The following is a 17,640-nucleotide window of genomic DNA, read 5'->3' on the forward strand; positions in this document are numbered from 1 at the left end:
GCAATGCCCCTGTAGGAGAAAGATTTATGACCCCAGAGTTGCATTTTTTTTTCGGTCTGCGACCTACACTAGATATTCAAAGAACTATAGCAGAACACAGATTTGTTAATACGTCTGTTTCATTTAAGGAGCTTCACTGAGCCCAATTAACAGTAATTTTTCAGGAACGTTTCAGTGCCTAAATCCATAAAGTGCTTCATAAAGGCAACAGTTCTCTTCTAAGAAGTCTATAATGTACATGTAATGCTGGCCTTAAGATGCAAATTTTTGATGCAACTTTGGTTGTATTCATCTGAAAACAATCAAGCTGCATCTTTTGTACACTGAGTTTCAATTTCACTATGTAGCACCCATGCATTTCCCTGAAAAGATGTCAACAAGCTGCAGAGTTGAAACTCTTGAACTTTTGTAATTAGTCAGTTGTAACAGCTAATTAAAATGCTGACATCATGTGAGATGACATTCATATTAAGTAGTATGGCAAGCAGTAGCATATTGTCACAACTGATATTTGCATACGATGGACAACAAGCATAAATGAATGACATGGACCCGGAAAAAAAAAGTGCTAGTAGAATTTTTGTGGAGTTTGAAGTTTAGTGGATAAACACTATCTATATCTAAATATTGCAATTTGTACTCCTGGTAGTTTACGTATTTCCTGTCGGGTCTATAGAAAGTTAACTGTGAAATGAACTAGCTGACATTATGTCAAATTATGTTATCCTATCTAATCTTATCTTATCTTATTACCCAACAGCTTTTATGTTATGTTATGTTATGTTATGTTATTAACCAACAGCTATTCATTATGCATTTGGTCGTGTGTGTGTGTGTATGTGCGCACGTGCGTTTGCATCTGCGGCTAATCTCACAAACTACTGGACCTATCAGCCTAAATCTTTTTGTGCACAGATATAACTGTATGATGAAGAATCTTTTGTGATTGCGGTGATTAAAAACCTTTGGAAAACATTTGTTTTCACTATCGCTGCTCCCTCCCTCTCTTCATTCACTCTCTAGCTAACCTCGACCAACGCTGCTCTCTGTCGCTGTCTGATCCAAGTCAACCGTGTGCATACGCAACTCACATTTACGGTTGATTCGGATTGGGCAGCAACATGATCAAAAGCTATTAAAAGAATTTTGATAATCCAAAAAATGCAAAAGGAACAGCTTCCTCTGGGTTGCAGTCAGAACAAGAAGTGTTGCATATTCTTACCGCTGCCCAATCTGAGTCAGCCGTAGATGTGAGTCATGTATGCATGAGTGTAAATGGTTTACCCAGTTTTATTGTGTTATGAAAATGAGACAGGGGTAGGGTTAGACAAAAATGATCACATAGCAAACCTTTTCTTTTTGGAAAGTGCAAGTTCATATTAGACTTGGTTGTAAATGTGGAAGGTTTGGCCTAGAAGGATGTGCATCCACAGACCGACAGGCAAAATTATTTTAATAGGTAGATTTTTTTAGGTTGAGCGCTGCATATTAAAACTTTTTTTTTTAAATTTTCCATATTTCCCATTCAGTCGACTTGGGTGCTGCACGAAAGTCTTATAAATGGCAGGAAAAACACTGGGTTTTCTGTCCGTGTGTGCATGTACCTGTGGGCTGCTAATCTCGCGTACTACTGGACCTGTTAGCCTAATCATTTTGACTGTATGATCAAGGACCTCTTGGGGTTAAGGTCATTGAAAACCTTTGAAAAACCTGTTTTAAACCACAATTGACTGCTAACTTCTCAGCTGGTTTTTCATCTAACTCTGAGCACCGGAGAAGGGAAAATATGCAGGCAGTGCTTCTGTATTGTCCTTTCTCCCGGTAGGGGAAAAATGGGGTGCTTTTGTCGCCATGTCCGAGCACCAAAGAAGGGGAGATACGCCTGGCAGAGAGCTGCACTCTTAGTGCACTCGTCTAGTTTCGTTTGTCTTCTTCTTTCGGCTTCTTCCATGTTTCCCAGACGTCGCCACAGCGGATTTGATAGTTTCCATTGGTATCCTGTGAGGGCACAGCACCAGTGATGGTCGTTGTTAACCCGGGCCTTAACCGATCCGGTATGGTCTTGTCAATCCGCTTAATGATTTGGCAGAATTCTACATTGGATGCCCTTCCTGACACAACCACTAACCCTGTGGATGGGGGCACAGGTAAAGCGCTGGAGGCCTTTAGAAGAAGTTTGTCTTCTGTCATGCAGTAAAATAAGTGTTTTATGTACTTTTTAGTGCAAATGCTGCAGGCAACGAGAAAATTGCACGATCCTCCATAGCTTGCTACTTAATAATTCAACCAAGTTGCGTCTGTAGTTTTGCAATGTAATCCCAGCCTTTATTGTTGTATTTTTTCCCATTCTTTACTATTTACTACACACACAAAAACATTAGTAAAATTCTTACACCCTTGTTATTTTGAGTCCCATGTTTTACAAAGTTTGCCAGTATATGTGAGCCTTGGTTAATGCCAGGGATGGACGCTCATGAATAGTATACCCTCACATATATTGTTTTGTCTGTACACAAATCAAGTTCAACAAGTCATACCTTACATATTGTTACAGAATGGGTCTTCTCACCCACTGACCTCACAGTGAATGAACTATTGTCAAGACTTACCTCTGAACATGTTTAATATCTTTGAATGAAAACAGTTAATGATTTTTTTTCATTTACCCTCGAGATTTTATGCTGTTTGATTTTTATTTGGACTTATTTCTCATATGAGTAGTGTTTATTATGTCATTCCAATTAAACTGGAAAATGGTTATCAGCAACAGTCCAGATGATAAATCTGCAGATGTTTATGTGGTTTTTCTTAATAATGCTTGATATTGTCACATATCTCATGTCAATGAGTACAATTTTCTTTATTAAAGCCTTTTCAACCAGAGCCTTTGCAAGCTAGAATGTTTGTGAACTTGCAAGAAAGTTAGTTGTGTGGCTTGCAAGCCCAGTTGAGACCAGCAGAGACTGACCATTTGTCAGGCAATTCGAGTAACTATTGTACAAGAAAAATATTTTAAATGGGTAGCATGCATGTGCATATAATGTTGATGTTTGCCGGCAGTTGTGTAGCTCATTGAATAGAGCGTCATTATCACTGTCAGGGTTAATTCCCATTTGGGTAATCCATGCTTTAGAACACACTGTTATAGTTAAGTTTTGAAGAAAAGTCTCGTCCAGATGTCTTTCAATTAAAGGCATAGAACTGTAATAGTAGCCCAGTGGGCTACTACATAGAGAAGCTGCCTCACTGAATGAACCATTCTGTCAGTGGCAAGACAGTAGTGACCAGAGACAAGTCAAGAGTGATGCCTCTAGAGCAGTGTTTCCCAACCCAGTCCTCAAGGAACACCTATCCTGCAGATTTTCTTTGCAACCCTGAATAGGTACCTGTTTGTAGTTATTCAACCGATCAGCAATGAATTATGTCAGATGTTGCACACCTTGCATAATTAAGTCCTGTGAGATGACTGGTTGAGTAAGGACAAGCAGGGCTACTACCTATGCAGAGTTACAATAAAAATCTGCAGGATAGGTGTTCCTTGAGGACTGGGTTGGGAAACGCTGCTCTAGAGCACATATATATATATATATATATATATATATATATATATATATATATATATATACATCCTTTACCCGAAACGAGTAAAACACAAGTTAATTCAAAGATAGTATAATAATTCACTATCTCCATATTCAAATGTCAGGCTGCACCCTAGATGACGACACTATTTGGTGCTCTATAGTGTCCCTTGGCAAGATTTTCTGTTGTTCGGTGGCACAGCGTAGCTGAGACGGCTGCAGAAGAATCCTGTTGCTTTTTGCCAGAACTGCTGCCGAGTTGACAAACAGCTGCCGGTTGCCGGAACCGCTGCCAAGTTGACTGAGCGGAGCCGCCATGGTTTACCCTTTCCGGGTACTGACAGCTGGGTAGACTGTGCCCAGGGATTTGAATTCAGAGTTACCTTCTCCTAGCCTTTGCCTAAAGAAGCATCAACCCACAAGGCAGCAGGTGGATTTGAAATCAGAATTCCCTTCTCCTATCCCAATGTGTTGGCTGGACTGGGCACCATGGGAAGTACCATACAGGCATGCAGGAAGACCAGCTCTATCAGTAGGGATGTCGTTCTTAGCCAAAGGGCCCTTGCTGAGGTAAGGCGCTACCCCTCTACAGCTTGCGGTTGCAGTTTAGTGTCTTACCAAGGACAATCCCTGCCTCTAGAGCAGGGATTCCCAAATTGTGGCGCACGTAACCGTTGGGGTGCTTGAGCTGTCTCTCAGGGGTGTGTGAGAGGAAAAACGTAATGATGGTGTAATGTGTTGTTCTTTACGTGGTGGCTTGTGTGTAACTTTATTGCAATTTGATTCAAATTACTGGTGTTCTAATTTTCATAACCATATGTTATGTACTGTTAATTGTAATTTAAACTTGATGTAATTTGTCTCTGATGTGGCTGAAAATATGACAGCATTTTCCCCCATCTTCTCTCATGATGGGCCTATCTGCCTCTGAACAAAGGAGTAAGGTATGCACACTGAAATGCTCCCAAACGTTTCAGTCAAACCTGATGAAGGCCTGAGGAAGATCTATTTGATCGAAATGTCACTGAATAAATTAGTTTTTGGGAGCATTTCAGTGTGCAGAACCTTCCCCTTTGTTCTAGTTTTGCAATTTTTGTCTTGCACCTTGATAATGTTTTCTGGATGTGCGCATACTTGGTTCCTCTTCTGAAGTCTTACCTGCCTCTGAGGCTGTATGTGTGACCTCGCCCTCACCCATCCCTTAAGGTTTGTGCGTAACTTTGTTGCAATTCATTGAAACTGTTGCAGTGTAGTTTCAGTTTCATTCATGTGAGAGCGCATTGTTCCAATCCCTCCAATATTTTGTTACGCGTGTTCTGATTATTTGTCCATGATTAAACTTGATTCATTTAATGTGGCTATAACTAGGCTATGTTGCTTTTTTTATTTTTTTTATTTTTTATTATGAAGGTGTGGGGGATTGGGGGTGCATCAACCCGGTCAGGATGTAGAAAGAAGGTGCGTTTGCCTAAAAAGTTTGGGAACCACTGCTCTAGAGACACGCCCCCTTTCTCTTGCCCGTCTGTGGTGCCTTGTTTTTCACTCATAATCTCTCTTCCACCTCATCTCAAACTCCTCCCACCTCCGACTGCACTCCTCCTCTTGCACTCCATCTCCTCCCACTCTGTCCATCACCACCCTTCCCTCCTCTCCCCCACCTCCTCCCTCCCATTCCTCAGCCCTCCCAGCGTCCTGGTCAGGCCACGTCTTACCAGCCTGTGCCCCTAGGACATTTGGGATGCAGGTCTCTTTACTATAAGGCATAAAGCCTGGACTGAAATTTACTTCTCAGGGCCTGTCTGATCAAATGAAGGCCTTTCACCTACTCAAAAAGTACTCAAAATTAAAACCTGTGTAGACTTGCAATTTAATATTTAAAAGTGTATTTTATTGGTCTTGCGCAGCTCAGACGGTTTGTGACACATCACTCAGCCTCTTAGATTTTCTTGCATTGCTCGTCGTGTTTTCATTTGTTCCTGTGATTAACCAACAGCAACATCTGCCCACTCAGTTTTGCCTCCCTCTGGCATGTGTGTGCACATGTGCCTATCCAGCCTGTCTTCTTGCTGACTTTTCCATCTTTCCATTTTGGAGGTTTTGAGGGAGTGGATCAGTTAAAGCTAGCCGTTTTCTGCTCCAGTCTCTGGAACTTATTACAGGAAGAGGGCATTTTCATAAACAGGCCATTCAGCTGCCCCTTCGTGGCTCTGAATGGGACGCACTGTCGCTAGAGGAAAGAAAGGCCTCCCCATTACAGAAGGCTTGTCTGCCGAAGTCTTTGCTTACTCTTACCTCTGTTGTGTACTGATGTAATGTGTGTGTTTGAAATGTTAATAGCTTTAGATTTAATGCAGTCTTCCGTAGACATAGATCTGTGGGTTAAGTCAGTTAGGCGTCTGCATTTATTAGGCTTTTGCTCTGATAGCCATTTGCTGAAATCAGGGTTTCTTTGCCCTCTTCCTCAAACGACAAAGTCACACAGAATCTGCTCAAATATTCATACATTGGACGTATCTTACAGAACAGCTAGTCATTAGATTGATCAATAATTTCTTGGAAATCCTCCCCTTTTCAATATAAGGTTGACGGGCTACGTGACTTATTTTATCTTTTCATCACTAATCAGTCTCAGAAGACTGCCACGACGAAAACGGGCCACGGATGTGATTAAGATATGATTATGACAGTCAAGCTGTGAATCCTATGAAAAGCTGAGGACACACACACACACACACACACACACACACACACACACACACACACACACACACACACACACACACACACACACACACACACACAGATCAGAGAGGCAGAGGGACATTTGACCTCGAAAAGCTTTTAATCTGCAGCTGAAGGAGGCTGATATTTGGTCAGGATTATCATGTTTACCCCCATATACTAAGGAGATTCAGCAGGCAAGGCATCTTGTTTTTCACTCTCCTCATTTCTACGATGTGGGCAGCCTAGTTTGTATCTTGCATAATATTCTCTTACATCACTGTTTTTGGATAATAATGGTTTCCCCTGTTTTATCTTGCAGGTTTCCCAAGAAAGCAAACAGGTAAGAATAATCTTTACATCCTAATTTGAAAGCAGGAGCATTGGCATGCTAGCTTTAATGTTTTACTGTGGACGCACACATACACCCATGCACAGATGGGGTCCCACACACACATCACCAGATGAAGGAAATGGGGTAGTTTTCAGTATGGCTGGTTTGCGGCAACACAGTGGTCTTCAGAGTTTGGACTACAGATACCCTCTCTCTTTCTCTCACACACACACACACACGCACACACACAGACACACACAGACACACACACGCACAAGCATGCACACACGCACACACTGTAAAGGACAAAGGGGTCCCTCTTCCAAGTGCAGCCGATTGCTGCCTTATACTGTGAACAGAACAGAGGCCTTTCACAGTTAGGGCTGGTATAGGCAGAAGCAGCAATACATAATCTGTAGAGGTTCAAGCCCGGGTTTGGCCTAGTGGCATCTACTGTGAGGAGCAGCTTTTCTCTGGCTCTGCTCCCAGGGCAGGCAGCAGAGCCACCTCCACATCCTCTCTAGCCATCACATTATACAGTAGGCATGCTCAGTATGATTCAGATAGTTGAAGGTCGCTTTGAGTCATTATCGTCTGTGCTGAAGTGAACAATTGAAGATTCTGTTTGTTGATCCGTTTCCTTTAGAGCCCCCAGTGGGCTGCAGTTTATGGTGTGCAAATTTGGTGACCGGTAGTCTGTAGGCTCGCTATAGAAGAAAGCCACAAGCTATTCTGTGTAGGCCTACTACAGAGACCTTGCACTACTGATAACTGAATGCATCCTGTCCAAAATGATAAGCTGTTTGACTCTGTTGAACTACTTCTTCTATTTAGTGGTATGTGACTGTAATATAGAATTGTTAGTTTTCCTCATAGCCTCATATGTCTCTTTCCCTAGAACCAGCAGCATTCTCAGTAAAGACCATCCCCCGGACAAGAAACCCAAAAGTGATAAATCCCTACTTCCCTCTAATGAATTTGACCCAACAGGTAACTTCCCCCTTTCATTTTCTATTTACCATCTTTCAATTCCTCTTACTGCCATCAATCTTTTCCTTATCATTCTCTCACATACTGTGTCTGTCATTATTCTCCTCAGCTTTTGTCTTTCTTGTATTTGTCTCTCATTTTCCCCTTCTCTTGTGTTCTCTTTCACTTTCCCTCTACTGTAATCACACAATTACACAATTACACTGCTCATGGTTTGCCCGTAGCATAATGGGGTGATGATGGGTGGTGTGCATTATCTTGTATGTTTTGTGCTCCCTTTGGCTGTTTGTATGTCGACACACTTCTTCTTGGTATGGTCGCATCTGAGGTGGAGTTCTAATCTGTAGAATATGACATGTTTGAAGTAACAGAAATTGGACTGATTTTTTTTTTATTTCAACAGTTAAGATAATGGAGAGAAGAATATGTCTTTATTCTTTATAGCTTGGCTATTTTGCAGGTCTAAGTGGCCTTTTAGTTTTCAAGTTCTCTGTATTGCACAGAGGAGTTGACTATATAACCATTAGACCTGCAGGTGAACATTAAATGCCCACATGAATCGGTCGGTGCCTTTTCGCCTAAATATCTGCATTGTTGGTTTTTCATGCCTGAAGCTTTTGGATTGGCCGTGATGCATACTTGAAGGGAACAAAAAGCTGTTAATGCTAATGAGATGCTGCAGTTTCAGGTCTATCTTGGGGTGAAATCGTAAAAGCTCAGGAACAAACAATCTTAAATGTTTGATATGGGGACATTCCTTGTGGTGGAATTTGTCAGCATACAGGATAGTCTGATTGGAGGTGTTCCAAACGCTTCTGTATTCAAAGCAAGACTGAGACACTCCTTTGTACAGCCTCGTGGCTTATCTCAGTTTGATGCAACAAAACACAAAAACGATCTATCCTCTGTGCAGTTACATAAAACATGCTCTCAGTTGTTGTCTGTCACTCGCCACTGTCAGTTCAGATTCTCTCAGATTCATTTAGTCAGCAAAGTGTACAGAAGCCACAAAGCAAAGAGCAATGTCTCCTTTATTTTACAAAAACCTGCCTCCTCAAATCCCTGTTGGATTATCATTTCTAGACTGCATTCATTTATGATATTCTCTCATTTCTTTTGCATGCTTATATCGTCTGAATCCATATCTTAATGTCTCTCTCTTTTTTTTTTGCTATGTTCATTACATAATCTTGTTAACAAATCTTTCCCTGAGTATTTCCTCATGCTTCCTTTCCTGTCATGTTTTTAAAATGGAGTGACGTTTTAATAGACGATTTCTAATGTTAAATACGGATTCTTTATTAACAACTGGCAACATTGGCTAAAGAAAATATAAAGTGTACATTGTTGTTCTCACTGTTAAGCCTATCACGGTGATTGAAATATTAAGCAGTGAATGTAGACATTTTAATGTTATATAGCCAGCCAGCCAAGGCAAGACCATAATGAATGCATGGAAAGCAGTTTATCTTTAAACTGAAATGGTTTTGCCCTTAACATGTCATGAGCATTTTTGGTGGCACAGTGTAGACTTCAGCTGGAGGTTACATACATAGCCTGTTGTGTTCAAGAAGGCTAAACTAGTTCAGTTTTAGTAGCCACACTCCTGCCAATCCATCCCATTGTCTTTTGGTATGTTTTGTAAGGCTACCTAAATGGTCATTTAATTTTTCTTCTCCCATGATTGTTTCTTCCTCATGATTTTCTCTTTCCTGTTTTGTTTCCTTTCCTGTGTTGGTTCTTTTGCGCGCGTGTGTGTGTGCGTGCGTGTGTGTGTTTGTGTGTGTGTACATGCACTGCTATGGTGTCTGCACTGTATTGTGCTGTGCATGGTGGTTGGGACAATGGGCAGAAGCTCTGGTGGTGCAGAAGAGTGGCAGCAGCACTGTGCTAGCGGAGGGGAAGCCTGAGTCCTGTGGTAAGGAGAAGCTCTTGCTAGGATGGGTGGTGTGAAGGTTTCATCTTGCCTGCTGTAGACCCTGGGGTGAAATTGCCATTAAGTGTTTAATCTTAAACACAATCATGATTTTCTACTTTATCTTTTCTGTGTATGTTGTAGGATGACATTCCATTCCATCTATAATACTGAGCAGTTTCCTGTGTGTCTCTAAAACATCACAGAAATTGTGTATGCCAACTGATGTCAGTAGTGGACAAACTGTGAATGTGAAAACTTACTTCCTGGTTTGCCAATGGGCTGCATTAAATAAGAAAAAGTGTATAACAATGCTACATCACATAGCTGTATGTAACATTGGTATTAGCAATTTGTGGTAAACAAATATGTGGTACAAGAACAACTCCATTGGAGACAGTTGATTTGAGTCAAAGGTATATCCAGATCCAAGTGGTCCAGACATTAAACGTGTCATTTAGAAATATTGCTGAAAGGCTGCATATAGTGCTGGGCGTTATGGGAAATGCTAATATAACGACAATTTTAGGGAATTTTCTACAATACATAGGCCCTATGTATCATGATATTTCCTTACATATACACATTTTGCATATTTACGAATCCAGCTGAGGTTTATCACATTGAACTGTTGGGTAATGTATCGCACCAAACCAAGTTTTCAAATAATATTACTTCCTCAAATTTCTCAGACTCCATTTTGTGAGAAATTCTTGGCAATAGATTGAAGTTATTTAGACAGTCAAATTGTGCATCATGATATGACAATAACAGAATGTTATCTGATGCATCTGATATTGAACTTTGTGTCAGCCCTAGTTGTACAGAATCCTGAACCACCATCCTTCAAAATAACTGATGCTTAATGGCAATTTTTTTCACAATAATATTAATATGATGCTCGCACACAAGCAATAAGCACGTATGCCACATGCTAACTATAGACTTTTTGTTTTTAGTTTTCTGTCACCATCTGAACCAGCAGTGTATATTGATTAAAAAAAAAGTTACCTTACATCCCTCTCATACAAGAAACAGGTGGCACATTTAAAGGATAATTAAAAGAAGCTATTCAGGGGCATCCAGGTGGCGTGGCGGTCTATTCGGTTGCCTGCCAGCATGGGGATTGTCAGTTCGATCCCCATGTTACCTTCGGCGTGGTTGGGCGTTCCTACAGACACAATTGGCCGTGTCTGTGGGTGGGAAGCCGGATGTGGGTATGTGTCCTGGTCGCTGCATTAGCACCTCCTCTGGTTGGTCATGGCACCTGTTTGGGGGGGAGAGGGAACTGAGGGGGAATAGTGTGATCCTCCCACGTGCTATGTCTCCCTGGCAAAACTCCTCGCTGTCAGGTAAAAGAAGCGGCTGGTGACTCCACATGTATCGGGGGGGCATGTGGTATTCTGCAGCCCTCCCCAGATTGGCAGAGGGGGTGGAGCAGCACCGGGACGGCTTGGAAGAGGGGTAATTGGCCAGATACAATTGGGGAGAAAAAAAGGGGGGGAATCCCCCCCCCCAAAAAAAAGAAGAAGAAGAAACTATTCATCTACTCTGCTTTATAGCCTATCCCCTAATATTCATGCCAGGTCACCAACTCCACTGCTTGGCCTTGTGGAATTCAGCCAAGTGTGTGTTTTATTTGGGTTTTTTTTTATATCAATAATATTGAGTACATGCATACACTTTCAACAGAAAAGCTACCTCTGTCCTTTTAAGTAATTGTCCAAATCACTTATAGATGGTTTACACTAACATCGTGTATTCAGTGAATAAACAAGCTACAGACAAATGAATAAACACACTAAGACATTTTGCCATCAGGAGCACTAGTTTAGCTGATAACTATTTGGGCATGTTATACAGTTTATTAATATAACCTTGTCATCAATTTTACCACTTTGCCCCCTTTTTCTGCTTGTTGCCCAGCACTAAGAAATTGCAGAAGCTTACAGGGAAATTCCCCAATCATAAACAAGTGGTTAACCACCTAATTTCAGAGATGTTTTGTTTTACAGAAAAAAAATCAGTCTTCTTTAAGGTCAGGTCAGCGACTTTGAATATGATAGGCCCTACTAAACACTGATACAGTGATGTTTCCAAATCGCAAATCATCTACTTTTGCTAAATTTCTGCAAGAATTCATTAGAATAAACACGTTTATATATTTTCACGAAAATGCAAAAAATCCTGTCTGAGCAGTGGGTGTGCCCAAAGTGATAAGGCCCTCCCCTTCAAATTTTGATTTACAGGGGAAATGAAATCACATCCACATGCGTTCATACACTGGTATGTTAAATTTTGTTGGCTAGCGTTTCTGGAAATATGGCAGCGATTCAGCCATGTAGAAATGAGTCAAAATTGGACCCAGAATATGAATGTGAAGTTGATCAACCTCCAGTTCAAGAATTACAGGACATTAGTGAATGATAAATTGGCATAATGTACAAGCATTGTAGTCTATGTATCTGTTAGCTGGCTGGTTAGTGCTACAAGTTGTTTGTTGCTACTGCAGCTAACACTGCTTCCAGATATACATTATGTGAGGGAGTGAATGCCTGGCAAATTTGCTTATCAAAATATCTAGACACAATCTGATATTGTCGCAGATTCAAAAACACAGGAACCACTCATCTTGTGGAGTAGGCATTAGCTTTGTTTGGCCCCTCATTTCCATTGAAACAAGAAAGCAGAATTTGCTGAAGTAGAGTCAAAGCGTATTGCTTCGGCAATACATGTGCTAAAATTGGAACGATACAGAGAAGATTAGCATGGCCCCTGCGCAAGGATGACACGCAAATTCATGAAGCGTTCCTCATTTTTTAGCTTCTGTTTATATATATGTATGAAACCAGTTCAATTGGGCATTTTGTATATATAACAATGTTTTGTTTGCAACACTGGTTCAAAAATCAATAAAAAGATTTAAAAAAAATAGAGTCAAAGCAAGCAATTTCTCAACAAAGCAAAACATCTCCTGCACTGTTTGTCACTGTCATGCGGCGCTGGTTAGAACAGATTAATGAAAAGTACCAAAAGTGATTAAAAAAACAGCTTGCTCACATCACGTCATGTTAGGATGGGCTGTAGTAGAGTCTAGCAGTAGCTAGCAAGTGATGTTACAGCACCACTATAACTACATCCATAAATTCAGCCATTTGAAATCCAAGTGACCTTTCTTATGTAACCAAGGTATTTGTAGTCTTTCATATGGCGAGAATTCAAGATCCGCTTTGTGTATGAGGCCAGAATAAAAGATGTACTCCCCAGTGCATTATTCTTACACCAAATTGTCATTAAACAGTAACGATTGCAGAAAAGAAGCCTTTTCACTTGACCCAACCTTTAATGATGTACTTAAATTATTTTGGCTCCTGTCATTGTTTGAGTCTTGGTCGAAGAGTATACTGTAGAGTCAACAGTAAAGGTCAGCTTATCCTCCAGAGGGCACATCCTCATGTTCAAGAGCCGGAGTGGTGATCAAGAATCGGTTAAACCTTTAAAAAATGCATTAGCTTTGATGGACAAGCCTGATCACTAATGAAGTCGGCAGTCCTCCACTCGTCATGGTTGTTAAACCCCAACCCAGATCTCTAGCAACCCGTTTAGCATAAAAACCAACAGTAGATCAACATCTAGAGGCAACTTCACACCACCTTTATTACCCGCGCTGCTTCCTTTCTGTTTCCTTGACCCCCTCAGCCCTCTCTCCTACCTCCCCCTTCCCCCCGCTCCCACAGCTTTATCCACCCCCCCCCCTTCTTTGCATTCCCCTCCCCCCAGCCTGTGGCCTTTGCGTCTCTAAACTCTCAGTGTGCTCTGTCCTCTTTCCAGCCCCCACTATAACTCTGTCCTGTGCTTATTGACACGACACACACACCTCTGGTTGAAGCTGACCGAGACACCCTGAACACAGCAAGAAAAAGGCTGGGTTTAAGGGTCACCTCACTCAGACAGGGTCACTGAATTTGCTGCAAAAAAAAAAAGCCTTCCGGTTCAGAGATTGTGTTAGATTGTTAATTTCCATAGGGGAGATATCATTTCAGTCAAGCGTTGCTCTTGATAACATGATAGCATTTTTTCCGTCTTATAGAAGAGTGTTGTCGTCCCTTTTTTTCCCATGTTTTACTTATCTACTCTGATATTTAGTTCTATTTTGTCCATCAGGTCAGACTGTTGACCAGATGTTAGATGAGCCTAAACCTCACATAGACTATCTCCTCATCCTGGCATTACAGCCGAATGCTTCAAAGTTAATTCAACACAACACTGAAGAACCTGAAATGTAACATTCCTCACTCTTGCCCGTGCCCTATCAAAATAACAACCCATAGTGTTTGGATGCCTGTTGTATTACAGCAGTAGATTGTCATTGTAGTGGAGGATCTGTAACTATATTTTAGAGAGGAAGTTTACACTTGCTAAATAGATTTTACCAACATAGATAATTATTATTTTATGCTATCTAGCCAGCAAATGCATCCCTTTTAAAAATGAGCATGCAAGATTATTTATGAGCCCTCCATGCCAGACGAGCTTGATCAGTGTGCAAGCCTATCTATAGAAGACACAAGACTTACAACAACAGACTACATGAGATGGTCATGTTCACTGACCTGTCAAGTCAAGGTTCTCCCTCGCTTCCTCTGTGAAACCCAGTTTTCATCCATCATTTATCCATACTGCCTCCTAATAGCAAGTGGAATGGGTTATATTGTTGAACTATAACAGTAGGTTATGTAATGGGCACAATACAAGTCTTTCAGGTTTGTGTTTACTGTTATTTAAAATATTTTGAAAGGAACATTAAGATTTAGTTTTGTGGAGGTCATCGTGGCATTTTTGTACATTATCAATTCCCATTGCAGCTCCAAATGTTGTATCAGGAACTTCAGATATTGCAGGCATCATCTTGCCACAATAAGATCAAATTATGCTGCATCTCTTTGGAATTTTGTGACTTTTTTATTTTCAAAGAAGCTGTCAGTTAGTGAATTGGTCTCAATGACACAAGTACATTCCCACAGGTAATATCCTCATTCTATTAAATACCTTCATATAGCCTCTCGCTCTCGCTCTCTGTCTCTGTCTCTCTAACCTGCAGGTCTGGTCCAGCGATGTGTAATCATCCAGAAAGATGAAAATGGCTTCGGGCTCACTGTCAGCGGTGACAACCCAGTGTTTGTGCAGCTCGTCAAAGAAGGTAAGATGGAGCTTAAAAAGATAGAATGAGTTACCACAGTCTATATTGCTGCACTATGCTGTTATGATATTGATTTCGACTCCTTTTGTTTGCTCCCCACAAAGTGTCTGAACTCAGATTCATAGATGTGAGAGGTAATTGATAGTCTGCAAGTAAAATACTGTGCATTTTCTAAAACAACTGCTGGTCTAATTTACTACTAATCCTGACACTAGAATGTGTCAACTTCCTAGACTTCATTATATTCTTACTCATCAGTAGATTAACAGTGGGTTTAGCCACTGGTTTGTCTTGTTGCCTTTTAAAAAGGGGTCCATAACAGGAAACTGTCAATCCCCAGCTTACTTCCATTGCCTGCAAAGACTGATGCGGGTTGTCAACAAGTCCCAGAAAAATGAAAGCAGATAATTTGCATTACAATTTAGAGGCAGGCGCAGATAGAGTAAGCATATTTCACCCTTATCAGTGTTTGACCACGTTTTGGGCCTCCTACGTCTCCATTTACAAAAAATACAAAAAATAAAATAACAATGCATTTACTGACGTTCCCATTTTTCCCCCCAAATACATAGTGATGAGCCTATGACTTTCTTTCCTCAAAATCTTGCTGTAGTTTTTCTTTTTTCTTTTCTTTTTTGCACTGATGCTGCATCTCTTCAAGTTACAAGCCTGTATCACTAAGGTGAGACTTGGTATAATCAAAAGAGATTACCAAAGCAGCACAAAAACTTAAATTTCTGTTTTTTAAAACCATGTCAGATGGTGCATATACACGTATGTGTAGCAAATGGGTAGTAAGTAGTCTCACTAGTCAGATATGGTTTCTAGTTCATTGATTATTAAATGTCTTTGAAAGGGAATTATGAAAACAAAACTTTTGGGGGAAAATGGAAGGATAAGAAATTAAATGGTAGATGATGCAAGACCAAGTGATGCTCTTGAGTTGAAAATGGCATCTCGGTCGGAAAAAAAAGTTTCTTTGGAAACTGTCTTGTGTATTTTCCATCCTAGATGTTAAGACTTGCAGATAAAGTAAAAGACTGTGGTTGCATCTTCTGTAGTCATTTCAAGTCCCACAAAGTATCAATTACCTCTGATCTATCTTTATAAGTATTTAAAAGTAAAAACGAGAATTGTGCTTAAACAGTTGAAGTTGAGGTGCTGCCTTAAAAAAAAATCAAATTTTTAAAGGTAGAACGAGTGGGATTTTCCTAAAAATCAATGTATAGACTCAAATAAAAATAATACCTCTCAATCATCACTTAAGACCCACTAGTGTCTGTATCTGCAGAAATCCTGTCCTCTGGCTGTGTTTTCTTATTTTACTGTATATGGAACATTTCTGGGCATTAACCTTTGGGCAGCGAGACTTTATAAAAATGTAGTGACCAGGTGCCAGATTGAAATCGCAAGCATGCATCAAGAAGAAACAACAACGATGGCGGACACAGCGCCAAAAAGACGCAAATACAGCGAGGCAAAACACCAAGCAGACAAAGCTCGTTCCAAGACGAGGTTGAATCTGGGGTTGGCTTTCAGCGACTGGCGAGCACTGAAGGAGAGGATGGGAATGAAGAGTGACGTGGAGTTGGCCTGTACACTGCGATGTGCCCTGGCAACTGTGGTCAGGGGGTGCACGCTTCTGGTGTCGTTGAGCCGAGGAGGAGGGGCCAAGTTTGCATGTTGTTTACAAAGTACTGCCGACAAATCCTGTTCATTCTACCTTTAAGGCATCCAAAAAATCCCCCAAAATAGGGGGGAAAAAATCCATTCTAGACAGCATGACACTCACTTAAAAACATTTTATTTTTTATTTTGGCTGTTAAAATTATTTAATAAAATAAATATATGTATTTTTATCTTGGCTATTAAAATTATTCAATAACCAAAATAAAAGATTCATTTATGTTTTCTGTAAAACATGTTTTGCACCTCTTTGCTCTGTCTGTCTTTCTATATTTAGATTAGGCATGTTCACCTCTTAATAGTGTCACACAAGTCAAAATGTCCATCCCATTATGAAATGCCCCCAAATTTCATGATATGAATCACATTTATACCATTAGTGATAACACTGTGTCATGTTCACTGATATTTTTACTGTGTGCTGTTGATGCTACAGTTGCCCCTCAGACTAGATCAAATAAGCAGTCTCATTGCTAAATCCCTTTGTCTATGGTGGAGCTATGACACAGGTCCTTCTTGTATTAAAACCATTATATAACTTGTGGGCTTTCATAATGAGCCCTCAAATAGTCACTTACTTTGCAACATATGGTGTATGCGTTGTATATAAACTAGCCAGCATCACACCTAGAACTGTTCTACCTTATCTCTTGCCCCCCCCCCCCAACCTTTTCCATCCAATTCTTTTTTTCTTCCATTTGCTCCATTCCTTTCCCCTCTTTAGCTTGTTTCTATAACTTCTGTTCCCTCCTATTTGCCAGATGGGGCTGCTATGCGTGCAGGTGTTCAGACAGGAGACAGAATCATCAAGGTATTGCGTTGACCTCTCCCCTACACTGCTAGTGTCACTGTTTTTTATGGCAAAACCAACATAAAGGTTCTACACTGCCACCTTCTGGTTAACTAATAGTAATGTCTGTGAACGTTCTCATTCATCCAGGTCATGGTTATCCAAAGGAATTGAATCAAGTGCATAGTCCAGTTGCACTTGATTCAATTCCTTTGGATAACAAATAGTAATGCATGCATAACACATTAAGCCATGAGATGTCTAAATATGTTTGGTGTAGCATAGTTTCATCTATCTGTTTTTCTGTCATTCTAAAACTGTTTCTTTTCTGTAAGGTTAATGGGACCCTAGTAACACATTCTAACCATGTTGAAGTGGTGAAGCTCATCAAATGTAAGTTTTTTTTGTGATTTTGCTATATTT

General features: G+C 40.6%; 1 protein-coding gene and 1 non-coding gene across 4 annotated transcripts in view; both read left to right on the forward strand.

Annotated features, from left to right (window-relative positions):
• arhgef12a (Rho guanine nucleotide exchange factor (GEF) 12a) overlaps positions 1-17,640 on the forward strand; it is a 48,568-nt gene that overhangs the window by 9,366 nt on the left and 21,562 nt on the right. For 2 of the 3 annotated variants that reach the window (XM_056282971.1, XM_056282972.1), the window contains exons 2-7: positions 6,625-6,645; positions 7,535-7,626; positions 9,479-9,544; positions 14,643-14,741; positions 17,189-17,238; positions 17,553-17,610. In XM_056282971.1, coding sequence (XP_056138946.1) covers positions 6,625-6,645; positions 7,535-7,626; positions 9,479-9,544; positions 14,643-14,741; positions 17,189-17,238; positions 17,553-17,610 — 386 coding nt within the window. The remainder of the gene's footprint in view (positions 1-6,624; positions 6,646-7,534; positions 7,627-9,478; positions 9,545-14,642; positions 14,742-17,188; positions 17,239-17,552; positions 17,611-17,640) is intronic. The other variant, XM_056282973.1, reaches the window with a different exon arrangement.
• On the forward strand, positions 12,256-12,361 carry LOC130116216 (U6 spliceosomal RNA). The gene has a single exon (XR_008810563.1). It is a non-coding gene; the product is annotated as a U6 spliceosomal RNA (small nuclear RNA).

Source organism: Lampris incognitus, chromosome 7 (assembly GCF_029633865.1).
Source record: "Lampris incognitus isolate fLamInc1 chromosome 7, fLamInc1.hap2, whole genome shotgun sequence".
Classification (NCBI taxonomy): Eukaryota; Metazoa; Chordata; class Actinopteri; order Lampriformes; family Lampridae; genus Lampris; species Lampris incognitus.